The sequence below is a fragment of the Malaclemys terrapin genome, chromosome 4 (genome assembly GCF_027887155.1).
Source record: "Malaclemys terrapin pileata isolate rMalTer1 chromosome 4, rMalTer1.hap1, whole genome shotgun sequence".
NCBI lineage: Eukaryota > Metazoa > Chordata > Testudines > Emydidae > Malaclemys > Malaclemys terrapin.
The window spans coordinates 53,167,461-53,182,422 of NC_071508.1; the positions used below are offsets into that span (position 1 = coordinate 53,167,461).

Sequence of the window (14,962 nt, forward strand, 5' to 3'; positions counted from 1 at the left end):
ATGAAAAGGGCTAGGCGGGTGACGCGGCCTCTCACTGCCACTTCACAAACCCACGGGGCAGTGACTGTCTGTGCAGGCTGCGGGGGCCCAGTCACGGGTCTGCCCTGGGCCAGGGACACAGCACCTGCCCTTAGGGGGGAGAGCAGCGGGCTTCTGTCCCCTCCTCCTTCCAGAAGCCGGCCCGCAGCTCAGGCGCGCTTTGCTGGCGTCTCTCCCCGCCCAGTCCGGGCAGGGCCCCCAGCTAAGCACTACGCACGCGCTGTCCGCTTAGGCAGCAGCGTGTTCCGGCTCCACAGGGCCCCTGCTGGAGCCTCTCTCGGGGCGGGGGGGGGAGGAGGCACAGCCACATCCGCCCTTCGATCGATGAATCTGGAGCGGCTGCTCTTCTCTGGGGAGAGGGCGGAAGTTCTAGTCTCTCAGCCTAGACTTATCGCTCGCTGAGCTGCTCGCCGCTCAGAAGCTCGCGCCGGAGTTGGGGAAGGAAGATGGTGAGGAAGGGGTCGCTAGGGCGGGCTGGGCCCAGGGAGCGGGCTTCTGTTGGGCCCTGGGCCGCTGCCGCGCTGCTGAGCCCGGGCCGAACCGGTGGCGGGATGTGGGAGAGGCCGTGAGTCAGCGCTTCCCATGTGCGGCCGGGCCAGGCCGGGGGATGTCCGCGCGCAGCTCCGGCAACCGGCGGGGACAGGCTGGCCTGGCTTCGCCCGTAGCGTGTCCTGGGGCTTCCTCCGCTTTCCCCGAAACCCGCCCCCGCTCTTCACAGAGCGATCTCCCTCCGTTCAGAGACCGACCTGCCCCACCAGAGAGCATCCCCTTCCCTTCCCAGACCATCCCCTAGAGCGACTGACACCCCCCTCCCCCCGAGCAACCCCCTTCCCTGCTTCACATAGATCGTCTGTCTACAGCAACCCCATCTCCATTCAGAGACAGACCAACACCCCCCACCCGCCCAGCGTAACCCCCTTCTCTCCACACACAGGCCTACCCCCAGTCCCCTATATATAACCCTCCCATGTTCTCAGCTTACACAAACCAAACCTGTATATAGGTTTCCCCATCTGATTCTATTCCATATGAGCCAAGTTTTATTATAGTAGCTTTTAATTTCTAATTTCAAAAAGAAGAGTGGAATAACAGATAACATAAAATCAAACCCTGTATACTTTAGATATGCTTTAATATGCAATAAGAGAATATTTTACAAGTCACTGTATATAAACATAAAAAATAGGCCCAGATACTTGCACTTGTGAGTAATGTTATGTACCTGACTAGTGGTGTGAGTTATCATGTAAATCCAAGAGTTTATTATGCTTTATGCCATGTCAATGGTATCTTTTTGGTGCCCTTTCAGGTCAATCCCCATGGTAGCTATGTACAAGATGCCATTATAAGGAAATTACATACTTGTAGTTGTTGTATAATTTTTTTACAATTGTTTCAAATGCAAACAAACCCTTTATTTCAGTGCATTTTGAAATCATTAGTTAACTAACTTCCTGTGAGGAAAAACAAACACTTATTTTTCAGTAAACAAAAATCAGAGAACAGAAAATTAAACAATTACAGGATTGGAGTTTTGAGCCATGAATAATTCAGCAAGGTACCTAAGCATGTGCTTAACTCAGCATGTGAGTAGCTCCATTACTTACTTAAAGTTACAAATGCTTAGATACCTTGCTAAACTGGGGCTTTAGTTTAGGAACAATGAACTGTTGGGTTAATGGGTCCATGTGCCTGCATTGCACAGTAATCCTTTGATTTTGCTGAGACTATCCACAGGATTCTGTGTGTAGGGTGCTTATTGCAGGAAAGGGGCCTAAGTCTACAGAGGACCTACAAAGTTCATAGCACAATAAATTTATGGAGTATAGATAAGACCTTGGTGTCAAGATAAAGGTGAAGCCCTTTCTCCTTTAGATTTGTAGAAAAGTATTTTTTGTTACCTCACATCTCCCTGTTCCTTGCCACCTGTCTGAAGCTAGGGTGAGTGAGGACTCCACTTACCTTCCTCAGCCTCCTGTTGCTGCCCTAAGGTTGTGTCTGCTACTTCAACCTCTGCAACTTTCTGGCGGATGGGAGGTGAAGGGGGACATCTTTTTACTCAACTCTTCCCCAGACTCTGTGTAAATATTTCTCCTCTCCACAGTTAGGCCCTGGAGCTATTATCCTGGGTACTACTTTTTCAAGCAACAGCAGAATGAAATTGACCTGATTCTTGTCAGGTTTACAGTTGTCCACTGTGTAATGAATACTAGCAGTGAAAACTAGACAGTTTTCTTTTTGCTGCAGCTTGGCATTCCTCACCAGTAACATGGCTCCTAAGAGAGCTTTGTTGTCATTGATTGGCTGTCCATGCTTGAACACTCTGGCTTCCCACCCAAAAAAATCTGTAGACAATCTGGAATTGGTGTTAGTTAATGCAGACAGGATTATCATTAACCCATGCAGGAAATTAATAGGAATTTCTGCATGTTTCTCTGGGGATTATAGTGCAGTGAAGCTTTCCACTGCCCCCAAACTAGCTATATCCAGATACCCAGTTACAATTGCTGCTGTTTGCTGCTCGGATACAGACACATCAATGTGTTAAGAGGCTGGTGATGCCTTTTGGGTTAAATATCTTTAAAAAGCAATTGTCTCCTAATTTCTTGTAGCCAAGGTACTGTAGAGATGATATATGGTCACAATGCAAGTTAAATGTAGACTGTGTGTCTTGTGCGGAAAATGTTTTGAGGTGTCATTTTGTGTTAAAGTAATTCAGAGCACTGTAAGTATTATGCTGATACAGTAATGTTGTATTTACTAAATAATGGTAAATGTGCAGAAAAATATATTGTGGTCAAGCTCTTGTTTTAGACTGGAGAAATTGTGTATGTTGTATTAAGCAAAGAAAATTAATATAATTGAAAGCTCAAAGGCTTTCTTTTCCCTGCTGCATATTCTTTTCATACTAATGAGTTGGTTTTGTTCACAGTTTCGCAACCAGTATGACAATGATGTCACTGTCTGGAGCCCTCAGGTAAAAGAATATAATCGTGTTACTTGCTTTCCATTTTTCCTTTTCCCTTTTTTCACTATTATGGTAGTGGCATGAAGGCAGTGGATGTCCTGTTCTGGTAGCTCAAGGAGTATGATGCTGCTAATGCTGCTCCATAAAGCAACCTTTGAATGTTTTAAAGCATAGTACGAATAATGCTATGTGCCTAACACACCAGGGAACTGTTAAATATGCAGTTTTGAGGATGAATTTTGTGATTTTGGTTTTTATAGTTGAACTTTACAATAATTTCATTAACCAGTGTTTTGCTTGTGTACAGAAGATATATAACTATATACTAGATATGTTCTGCAGGAGTGTGTTTAGTTCTTTTTAAACTCTAATGTTGGAGTATCGCTGAGAGGCAGTCATCCAACACTTCATATTGCTTTTGTAATGTGAAATGTACAAACTTTCAATTATATAATAGGTGTACACAAGCAATGTTATCAACTAATATCAGGGTGGATTTGATTTAAATCAAATTGATTTAAATCACTAGTCAGGAAGGCTCGATTTAATCATGGATTTCTGCATAAAAGTGCATTCTGGAATATGTTGCTCAAACAGTTTCACTTTTGTTTCTACTGCCTGTCCCTCCCTTCTCACATTTATCTCCAGACTTCTTCTCCTTGTCCAGATCTATTCTGCCCCCAACAATCTTCTATTCATTGAACTTTTTGAAACTTTGCAAGTTTAGAGAGAGGTAAGGGATTGACGCTATGTACACAAATCTGCAGAGGGACAATAGGATTGAGGTCTGTTATTTCTCCTCTCTATATTTTTTTAATTTATTTTAAAACATTTTTGCTGTTAACAAGCATGTTATCTCTGGAGACACAAATTCAGTTTGAGAACTGTAAAACTAAGCATCTCTGATGGTATCTTCTAGACTGCGTACTGAATCCCATTGGGTAGATAGATTATTTAGGTTAATCTTTATATACAGAAGCCCCTGAACCCCCATATGATTAGGTCCCTAATCCATGAACTATTGGAATTTATTTACAAAACTTTTCTTATATTGTCTCATACTATAGAATTAGAATGTATAATCCCCATTCCATGAGATATCTTTGAGTTATAATGTATCTTAATTAAAACTATCTTTAGATTGAATGCTTTTTGAGGAAAAAACTATCAAAAAAAACAACAACCCTGATTTAAAATAAAAAAATCAGATTTAAAAAAAATTGATTTATATCCATTCTGATTAATATATTTAATGAGATATTTGCAAACATAAAATGGAGAGTGGGAAAATGCAAAGAATTGAAGAATTGAATTATAAAAGGATAAGTTGTCTCTGTGATGCACTAACATTCTGTAGTTACAGTGTCTTATTAATTTTCTATGTATTTACCTGGTATCTGCTGTAACATACAATGTGTAATTATGGAGGCCTCATAGTGGCTCTAAGTTAAGGTTGCATTGAGAGTTACATGTAGCAGGAATTAAACCTTTTGATATGAATAATATATTGTACCTTTTCTAAACTTAGAGGTTAGTGTTTGAGTGCAGAATGAATCTTCTGAAAACTAATAAGCAAACCTCATAACTAGTTTAAGAATTTTAAAGAGGTCCCTTTGCATAGTTTTTTGCGAGTCCAATCTTTTTTCAGATACTTGTAGCAAATTACAGAAATTTTGAGATCTGAAAACCGACTCACTTCTAGATTTTAGCAAAATCAGAGATGTATGCTATTTTTAAAGTTTGTTAATGTTAGTGTAAAGTGTAAAAATTACTGTTTCTGCACAGCAATTATTATTAGTGAAGATTTTCGTCTCATACAAATTCCGGAAAATAAAATTTCAACTAATAATGGTTTCTAGCCTCTTGTGAAAATCTTGAAAACTTGAACTGAGCATAAAGCAATGCAGGGTTGTCTGTTTTACTTTTTATTGGGGTTTCAAGTTTATTTCAAAATTGTGAGGCCTAGATTTGCCTTCACAGATCTTTACTGTGAGATCATGTGCCCTGTTATGAGTGACAGATCTCATTTCAAAGCAGCTAACCAGTTGGGTATTGTGTTTTCTTGAGGCAAGTGAAATTGGTAGTGTCAAGAAGCCAGACTGCCACAGTTACAATCTTACAAGTTTGCCCTTGAGCCTTCCCTATTCTGTAGTATTGACTGCAGACTGGTACGTGTCTGGTAAAATTTTCAAGCTATGGTGTTGAGATCCTTGAATTAAAAGTGTTATGTTACTACACTGTGTCTTCTGTAAGGTTGCCCATTACCATAATATGTGAGTGCTATACTCCTATGTTTGCCAAAGGCCTACTCAATTCCTATCTTGTTTGTCTGATATAAAACCCTGCTGCTGTGTTGTAACTTAACTATCCACAGAAGAAATCTTAAACTTGATATGCCCTTGTGTTTATGCCACATATACTAAGCCATATAAAAACTGCAGCAAACATGGTTTGAAGCTGCATGTGAAATGCTGAAATATTTGGGATTTAATATGCCCCCAGGCACCAGTGTTTTAGGAGGAACAGCCAAGTAATTGCTGTTAATCAGATATGGTACTTGTTAGTGATATACAAACATTATGTGGGGTGTGACATAAGTAGGGTTACCATTCGTCCGGCTTCCCCCGGACATGTCTGGCTTTTTTGAGTTAAAAATAGCATCTGGGGGGAATTTATCAATGTCCGGACTTCCCCCCCCATGCAGAGCGTGCGCGGTTTACAGGGCAGCCGGCCGGATCGTGCCACTCGCATGGGCTCCGGCAGCCAGAGCCCTTCCTTCACTTCCCCCTCCTCTCCCCTGAAACTTGAGACCAGTCCCCTCCTCTCTCTCCCTCCCTCCCCCTCCCCTGCATTCGCAGATCGCCGGCTGGCCATTCACCTCGGCCTCCGGCAGTCTGGAGCTCCGACCCTGCTCCCCTCCCCCGCTTCCGAGCGCGCTGCTCTGCAGCACAGTAAGGGGGCCGGGGGTCAGAGAAGCAGCAGGGAGGTTCTGGGGGGGGCGTAGTCAAGAGGCAGGGGGGAGGGTTGGATGGGTCAGGAGTTTGCGGGGGGCTGTCTGGGGTTGGGGGTGTAAGGTTTTGGGCAGTCAGGGTACAGGTAGGAGGTAGGATCCTGGGGGGCAGTTAGGGAGAGGGGTCTTAGGAAGGGGCAGTTAGGGGATAAGGAACAGGGAGGCTTAGGTAGGGGGTGGGGTTCTGGAGGGCAGTTAGGAGCAGGGGTCCCAGGAGGGGGCAGTCAGGGGACAGGGAGCAGAGGGGTTTAGATGGGTCAGGAGTTCTGGGGGGGGGCTGTCAGGGGGTGGGGGTGTGGATAAGGGTTAGGGCAGTCAGGGGACAGGTGGGGGTAGGGTCCTAGGGGGCCAGTTAGGATGTGGGCAAGGTCTCAGGAGGGGGCAGTCAGGGGACAAGAGGCAGGGAGGCTTAGGGAGGGGGTGGAGTCCTGGGGGGCAGTTAGGGGCAGGGGTCCCAGGAGGGGGCAGTCAGGGGACAAGGAGTGGGGGGGAGGGTTGGGGGTTCTGAGGGGGCAGGAAGTGGGAGGGAGTGGAAGGGGCAGGGGCGGGGCTAGGACAGGGCGGGGCTAGGGCGGGGCTCCTCCCGTCCTCTTTTTTGATTGTTGAAATATGGTAACCCTAAACATAAGTGTAGAGTTCACGTTCTAGGTATCTGAATTCTGCATTTTAGTTCTTTCCAGCTTTTTCATCTGTGTGACTTTAACTTTGAATTTCCTGTTTTATTTTTAAAACTGTAACATTCCTTAAGATATTTGTTACTGATGCCTAATTACTGCCTTACTCCTGCTCAGTTTTATTTTTTATCTGATATTATTTATACTTTGTTGTAAAGTACCTTGATACTATGACAGATGTGTATAAAAGAACACTTAAAATAGCTATTCTCTACGGGTTGAAATTACTTCTCCACAAACTCTTGTTTTTAAAAAAATAAATAAATAAAAATTAGTAGGTGGACTTAAGGCTGTGGTGCAGCAGATGCAGTGATGTAACACCACAATAATAATTTTTGGATCTGTTACTGTTTATGATGCCATAAAGGAGTAATCAGGCCTTAATGGTGCATGCTGTCAATCTTTGTATTAGAGTCAAGAATATACACTTCAATGACTGGAAAGGATTTTGACACATGAGTTGTGATCTTCTGTGTCAACCATGCAGTTCTTAGTCAATAAATAGATGTATATGGGACAGCCCATAATAATTTCAAAGTACTCTGTGACAGGAAACGTCTTATTCCACTATTACTGAAATTCCTTATCTCAGTGGAAAATAAAGGAGTGTTTAGATACTTATGGTAGATCTTTCACTGTTGTGATAAATGTAAAACCAACAAACCCACAAATCAGTTAAAGGTCTGATTTCAGTTGAGACTGAAAACTCTGTTCTTAATTAATCTTGAGTGAAATCTTGGCCCACTTAAGTCAATGGCAAAATTCTCATTTACTTTAATAGGGCCAGGATTTCACCCTTTGTGTGTAATTATTGCAGAGTCTCTACCTTTCTTATATGGAGAGTCAATTTTAGAGTTGTTAATTTATTCATTCTGTAGGGCCGAATTCATCAAATAGAATATGCTATGGAAGCTGTGAAGCAAGGCTCAGCTACTGTGGGGCTGAAATCAAAAACCCATGCTGTTCTGGTTGCTCTAAAGGTAAATTTAAGAAAAAACATTGGAATTACTTTTTTCTTCTTGCAAGCGCAAACATGGTAAATCCAAGGCTTTTATCATTGTTAAATTAAAATATCAGATAAGGGGAGGTAAATTTCTGGTTTGGGGCAGACAAATTTTATAACTTTTTTCTTTTGTACCATTAGATAGTAAGATTTACATATTTTCATATGTTTTAGCACTGGTGTAGAACTACTAATATTTTGATTAATCTGTGATAAAATGGGTCTTAATCCTGTGGTGGAAATGGAAGAAATTGATGAAATTGTCTAGTTATAAAGACAAATGTATGTTGGTTCAACTGACACTCCCCAAAAAAGAGGAAATATATAAAAAATATTTACAATCTCTTTTACTAGAAAGCCCACTTTTTTTTTCTTCAGTACATTGCTTATTGGGGTGGGATCAGCCCTTTATATCTTAAGTCTATTACAAGGTTACAGATTTGGGGCTGTAAGTTCAGTCCTTAATGATAGTTGCTCACAATTTTTTTTTAAAGCATTGTCCCTATTGATTGACACATTGTTTAAAGTCTGCCGCAATAATTTTTATGACTAATATGGCTTTTTTGTGTGTAGAGAGCACAGTCTGAACTGGCAGCTCATCAGAAAAAAATCCTGTATGTTGACAACCATATTGGCATCTCAATTGCTGGGCTTACTGCTGATGCAAGACTGTTGTGGTGAGTTTCTTAATGACTAATGCGTACAATACTCTAGTAACAATGAAGTAAAAAAACAGACTTCTCATACTGTCATTTAATGAGGCCAGCTAAGAGAACTTGCCTATGGTTACTGGTCCTGCACTAATATGCAAGAAACCAGGGGTGAAATCCTTGTCCTATTAAAGTAAATGTCAAAATTCCCATGGACTTCAGTAGGGCCAGGGTTTAACTGCTAGGCTTTATTCCCTGTCCAATGTCTTGCCTCCCCAAGCTGGTTGAGACTGAGCAGTCTCAGAAGTGTACATCACACATTGGCTACTAACAATTCCTTCAGCTAGTGATGTAGATAAACTCTAGAGAGATTCTTTTGAACTCTCAGCTGGCTGTGTGGTTCTGGCAAATAAGATAAATATAAAATGAGCAAGAAGGATTCCTTGGTTGGGTAGAAAGGGACAGAAAAGGCATACTAAGGACTATTTACATATTAATTGCAATAATATTCTAAAGGAATATTTCCTATTTTTCATTTTGCTCCAAATAACCCCTCTTCACTGCATATTCTATAAACATCCGTTTTACCTACATTCAGAGTGTTTCATCTGTACAATATTCTTTCAGGCATGTGGTCTTCTAAACAACAATGATGGGTCATAAAATTTTAATTTTATAGTGGCATTTTTGGTCTTCGTAGACAATGCTGAAACAGTAATAAATATATACATGCACACAAGCTTAAAGAGGAAAATATCAAGTTGGAGAAGCTTCCTTCTGTTTGTGATCCATATATTTTTATTTGCTCTTCTTATAGTAATTTCATGCGTCAGGAGTGTCTGGATTCTAGATTTGTGTTTGACAGACCTCTTCCAGTGTCCCGTCTAGTGTCTCTAATTGGAAGCAGTATCCTTTTCATGTTTTAGATGTATGTGTATATATATATATATGACATGTAATGACTCCATGCTTTTCTTAAAATTCAGTTCAGTTTTCACTTTGTTGATGTGTTTAGAACTCTTCTGTATCAAAATATTTATTTTATTTGTTTTATTTCAAGCAAAGATTGCTTTGAAAGTTACAGGAAATAGATGCAAAGATCTTGTTTGTTTTTTGGGAGGACATCCTTTCTTCATCCATGGAATTAGTAGACAAGGCAGTGAAGTGCCATGAAGGAGACCTATTGTAGAACTAGAAACCATTTTTTTTACTTGTTTTCTGGAACACTTAAAAAGCCCCAGATAATGTCACTTTCTGATGGAAAGAGCACATTTAATGTTACTGCCTCATTCACCTTAATTGCCTATCTCTGGAACACACTAAGCGTTTCATACATCCATTGTACTTGATAAAAGCAAGTGTATCAAATGGAAAGGGGATGAAATTGGCCAGACTAGCATAAAATCAGTCCCTCATATTACTTGCCTGAATATACCAGTCACTTTGTTTGGAGAAGCTAATTGCTATAGGTCTGACTGGAGGAGAAGACCACCTTACCGTTGGTGCTCAAGACAGATGATGAGTTCTGTTTCTCTGGAACAAATTTTTTCACCACAGGAAATGGCTAACAAACCTATAGCTGTTCTGATGGAGTTTTACTTGGATTAAGAATAAAATTTAAAAGGTATTAACTTGCTCTTTGTGAAGATTCCTTAGCTTGTTTAAGAAACCCAGATACCAACACAGCGATATGGCAGAAGACCATATGGTGTAGGACTGCTCATTGCGGGTTATGATGTAAGTACGCTCTGTGTGTGTTTCCAGTCCATTTTATCCAAAAGAAAAATGCAGCCAGTAAAATATTTCACTTTTGTAGCCACTAACATTTTGTTGAGAGGGAGGGAAGCTGACTACAGCAGTACTTATCAATATTCATATGGCTAGAGGAACCTCTTTTTTTCTAGACCCTGAAACTTAATTCTCATAAATGTTAAATGAAGGTAATTTTTCTACAGGTCACTGGAGTGGATATTGATGTATACATATACAAACCTAAACCCATGTGGCTTAGAATTTAAAACATGGCTAATGATTTTGGGGCCCAAGATGAGAGACTTTAAGGGGGCCTGACCTTCAGAGGGTGGGTGTTCACCACTTCTGAAAATCAGGGCCCCTTTAAGGTGTCTCCAATTGGTTATCCATTTGTTCTGTGTAGCACAGACAAGATACTGCCCTCGTGATCTTACAAACTAAGCAAGTTGAAGGTAGTGGGCAGCCTGGTTGAATCTTGCATACCAAGGTTCAGCCCTGAACAGGTTTGGACATTTGTACCTGTGGGAAGCACTGGGAAATGTGTTTAATATTTATTCCAGGTCATAAAATGGGAGCTATTCATAATATAAGATCAATACAATTTATAGGATTTTACAGAGAAACAGGGTTTTCAGTGGCCTCCATTGAACTTACATAAAAACTTCTGATTAAAGGACATAGTGAAAAAGGGCAATTTAGAAAATTTAGGCTTGAAGCAACTATGTAAGAACTGCGATGTGAAGCACAGTATAAAACATACCTTCATGCATATATGACACACACATCATGTAACCGAGTTAGTGCTAAAAATATTTTAGAAAACTGAATGCCCTCCTGTGAACAGTTTATAAAATTCACACCTTTTTTGCCAGGATATGGGTCCTCACATCTTCCAAACTTGTCCTTCTGCAAACTATTTTGACTGCAAAGCTATGTCCATCGGTGCTCGTTCACAGTCAGCTCGAACTTATTTGGAAAGACGCATGACTGAGTTTGCTGACTGTGAGTGATGAGACTCTTCCATTATATTTTCTAATGATCTTTAAAATATATGCTTGCTTTGTTTATCGCATCTTATCTGGTAATATTTATTTATTACTGTGCAGAAGGGGAAGATATAAGAGTTGAATAGAAATATTCAATGTAAATCAAGAGGAAGAAAGAAACTAGATTCAAAACACTGATGGTTTTCATGTCTAACTTATTTCAGTTGTTTAGCAGGCTAAATGGAGGAAAAGTGTCTGCCTAGAGAACCTGAGAAAGAGTTAAACAGGAAGAATGAATTTTGTTTCTAGAGAAAGTGATGTTCCTTCCATTTCAGAGAGAGGATAGTATTTCAAGATAGGCATGTTTTGTCTGCATAATATTTAATCTGTAAATAAGAAGTGGATTTTAAATCCCCAACTAATTTTATTTTTAATAATTATCAGAGGCCACCAAAGAGTTGTGGGGGAATAAAGCAGCTCAGATATCATGGCCCAGAGACTATATAAGTACCTACATGGATTTATCTGCCATTAGCTTAGAGTGTAATACTACTTTTGTGATTTAATTAATTGTCTTGAATGCAGGGGAGGATTGGTTCCTTATGGCATACTTGTATTGGATTTCCAGTTACCTATCAAAGAAGCAACATGCGTAAAACAGTTTGGGGACAGAGCTAGCCAGACTATTTTTCCAGCTAGGAATGGAAGGTGGGCAGGGCCGGCTCTGGCTTTTTTGCCGCCCTAGGCTCTGGCTTTTTTGCACCCAGAGCGCCGGGGGTGGGGGGGAGCGGAGAGCCCGCCGCGGCCCCCCACTCTCCCTGGCGGCTGGAGCGCCGGGGGGGGGGGGGGGCGGAGAGCCCGCCGCGGCCCCCCACTCTCCCCGGCGGCCAGAGCGCCGGGGGGAGGGCGGCGAACCCGACCGGGGCTCTCCACTCTCCCCGACCGGCCGGAGCGCCGGGGGGAGGGCGGCGAATCTGGCCGGGGCCCCGCTCTCCCCGACCGGCTGGAGCGCCCCGCCGCGCCACCCCCAGCAGATGCTTGGTGGGCTGGTGCCTGGAGCTGGCACTGAAGGTGGGGGAGGGAAGGGTCTCGGGAAACAATACTGTATGTTTAACTGTTTTTCTGATGACAGTGTATTGTTTGTAGGTAACCTGAATGAGCTAGTTAAACATGGTCTGCGGGCTCTCAGAGAGACCCTTCCTGCAGAACAGGATCTGACGACCAAGGTAAACACCAGGATCTTCCTTCTTACTAGAAATTACCGTGACAGAGTTGATAAGTATGGGTGTGTATTGTAATCCTCATTTTAAGTATGGGAGTCAAACATTAATATTTAGGTAAAATATATTCAAGTGTGAGTCTAATTCCATATACTATTAGTGTACTATCAGTTCTGAGTCTTAATCTTATAGATTACAGTGTAACTTTCTGAACTTTTGGTGTTTGACCTTAACAAAATAATGCTATTTCTAAATAGAAGACTGTTTCCCTTGTTAGTGAAGTTTCCCTTGTTAGTCTCATAAATTTCTGTGTAGGATAGCTCTTTACTTTATTAATTTTATTGATTATTTAAGATTTGTTAAACATAGCAAAATTAGTTACAACATAGAGTAACTCAGCTTCATGCTTAAATGTTCATTTACTTTTAACTGGAATCTGCTGTTGGTTTCTTCAAGATAAAGTATTTACCTTCATGTTTGTGGATTTACATTGGCATAGCTGAAATCAGAATCTGGCCCTAGGTCTGTTTGATTATCTTAGTTTAGGTTAAGATAAGTCTTGCATTTTGTTTTTGGTGTCAGGAAACTTAATACAGTAATGTTTTCCTGAGGTACTCTTCGGGGTTGATCCATTGAATACCAAAAGGAAGAGTCATGCACGTTAGTGGATTTTGAATCAGGGTTTATAAAAGCTTTTCATCTTAGACAGTTTTGTTTGTTAAAATATTTATACTAAATATATGCTGAAACCAGCAATATTGAAAAATCATATGATCTGTTTGTTTATAAATGCTGAAACCCAACCAAAAAATGAAGCGAGTTGAACCTGTTGTGTCTGAAATCATCAAACTGCATTTTTGGCTGATACCATTTTGGAATATGATAGCATCTTTGTAGAGAGTGAGCCTACCTCACTTTCTTATTTTCTAAGGAAGCCTGTCATAAAGTAAATCTGATAGAGAATTTCCTTCCTTAATTTGATTCACTGTGCCAAATGTATCTTAATCTTAAGAGGAAGCTGTAATTGATACATTTCCCAAGTAAAAGCTGCATAATGTTAGAGACTCACAAGAGACAGTTTCTCAGTTCTTTCAACATTGTACTTAACAGAATGTTTCCATTGGAATTGTTGGCAAAGAAATGGAGTTTACTATCTATGATGATGATGATGTGGCTCCATTCCTGGAGGGACTTGAAGAGAGACCCCAGAGGAAGGTATGTGACATAGTTAATGATCTTAAAAATAGTTTGAGTTGCTTCCTGTTTGAGATGATATATCTAATCCTTTGCAATAAGACTGAAGATGAAGGCCAAGAAGTCTATTTAACCAGACTAGCCTGAATTAGCAGAAAGCCCTCTCAAGTTGTTTCCATCTTCTCACCCTGCCTGGCTACATATGCTTTGAACATGTCAAGCGCTATACAAGTATAAAATATCATTACCCTGACCTTTTAACTCAAAGATGCAACTTGCAGATTCTGTAAGTCGCAACACGCAGTTCTGCCATGCCTCTGATGAAAGTGGAGTATTACATGTTGGGGCCTGTACACCTCTGCTTGTCTTGTTTCCATATTAATGAGGGGGTTAGGAGAGCCTCTTACATCTGTGGGCTTCTTTTTGCCAACTCCCTCTCACAGTTAATTCCTGTGCAAAGCTATCTCTTTCCTGTTTGACTTCTGCCCTTTTATAGTAAAATCTTTTTTTTTTTTTCCCCTCTCCTTAAGCTTGCTCCACCTGCTGAGGAACCTGCAGAAAAGGCAGAAGAACCAATGGAGCACTAATATTTGTGGATAAGCCTGTGTGTTAACCTATATATAACAATATAGGAATGTTCATCCATTAATCTTTACCCTGAACCAAATGCATATTATAGTAATACATGATGGGGAATTAGTCCTAGAGTATTTTCAGATATCCCTAAACTGACATCAAAGAAATCATACTTTGGCACCTTTTCTTTGAAAGGAAAGGTAAAATCTTTTTTTTTTTTTTTTTTTTTTTTTTTTTTTAAAAGAACCAGAATACTGTCTGTTTTGTATGAAGAGCAGATTGTCTTTTAAGGGCATCTGGAATAAAATTTTCTTTCTTGAAACTTGCTATATTGATTTGTTTTTAATCTATTACACAAAAGAATAATTGGTCAAATTACTCACATTCTCTCTTCATATATATTTTCAAGGCACACATCAGACTGGTGTCTAGGTACCAATAGATATTTGACCATTTGTTATATTAGCTACAAAAATAGTAGTTGATCAGTGGGCTTCATCACTTTTTTTTTTTAAATGAATTTAGTGCTCTTGAAAGGTGCTGAATTGACAAATGGAAATAAAGGTCTATTTATCTTGAGAATAGATCCAGAAGCACAAGCTTCTCTGCATCTTATCAATGTCTCAACCTTGACCTGAAAGTCTAGTAATGAGGGTTGTTCACTACTCTCTGCTGTCAGTTCTTGGCATTTCTGGTGAGGCCTCCATTTGATGTTCTCCATTTTTATTGATGGTAGTTTTAATGATGTTGGATCCCTGCTCATTTAGAAATGAACTGAGTCAATAAATTCATTTCACAAGAGCCACTAAACAATCATCAGGTGGGTAGGGACTTTCAGAGCACTAACTGGGCTAAAATGAACTGATGAAGGAAACAGGCCATTTCTTATA

At 40.7% G+C, this 14,962-nt stretch overlaps 1 protein-coding gene across 2 annotated transcripts; it reads left to right on the top strand.

Moving 5' to 3' along the window:
- The first annotated feature begins 359 nt into the window (after positions 1-359).
- PSMA1 (proteasome 20S subunit alpha 1) lies at positions 360-14,303 on the top strand. Of its 2 annotated transcripts, XM_054028184.1 has the most exons (10): positions 360-488; positions 2,972-3,016; positions 7,570-7,671; positions 8,268-8,371; positions 9,162-9,250; positions 10,011-10,081; positions 10,969-11,098; positions 12,229-12,308; positions 13,413-13,517; positions 14,027-14,303. In XM_054028184.1, the coding sequence occupies exons 1-10, from the start codon at positions 486-488 to the stop codon at positions 14,081-14,083; spliced, it is 786 nt and encodes a 261-aa protein (XP_053884159.1). In that variant the 5' UTR covers positions 360-485; the 3' UTR covers positions 14,084-14,303. The 2 variants fall into 2 exon arrangements, with proteins under 2 accessions (XP_053884159.1, XP_053884160.1); XM_054028185.1 differs by lacking the exons at positions 360-488; positions 2,972-3,016 and adding an exon at positions 3,723-3,740.
- Positions 14,304-14,962: the final 659 nt, after the last annotated feature.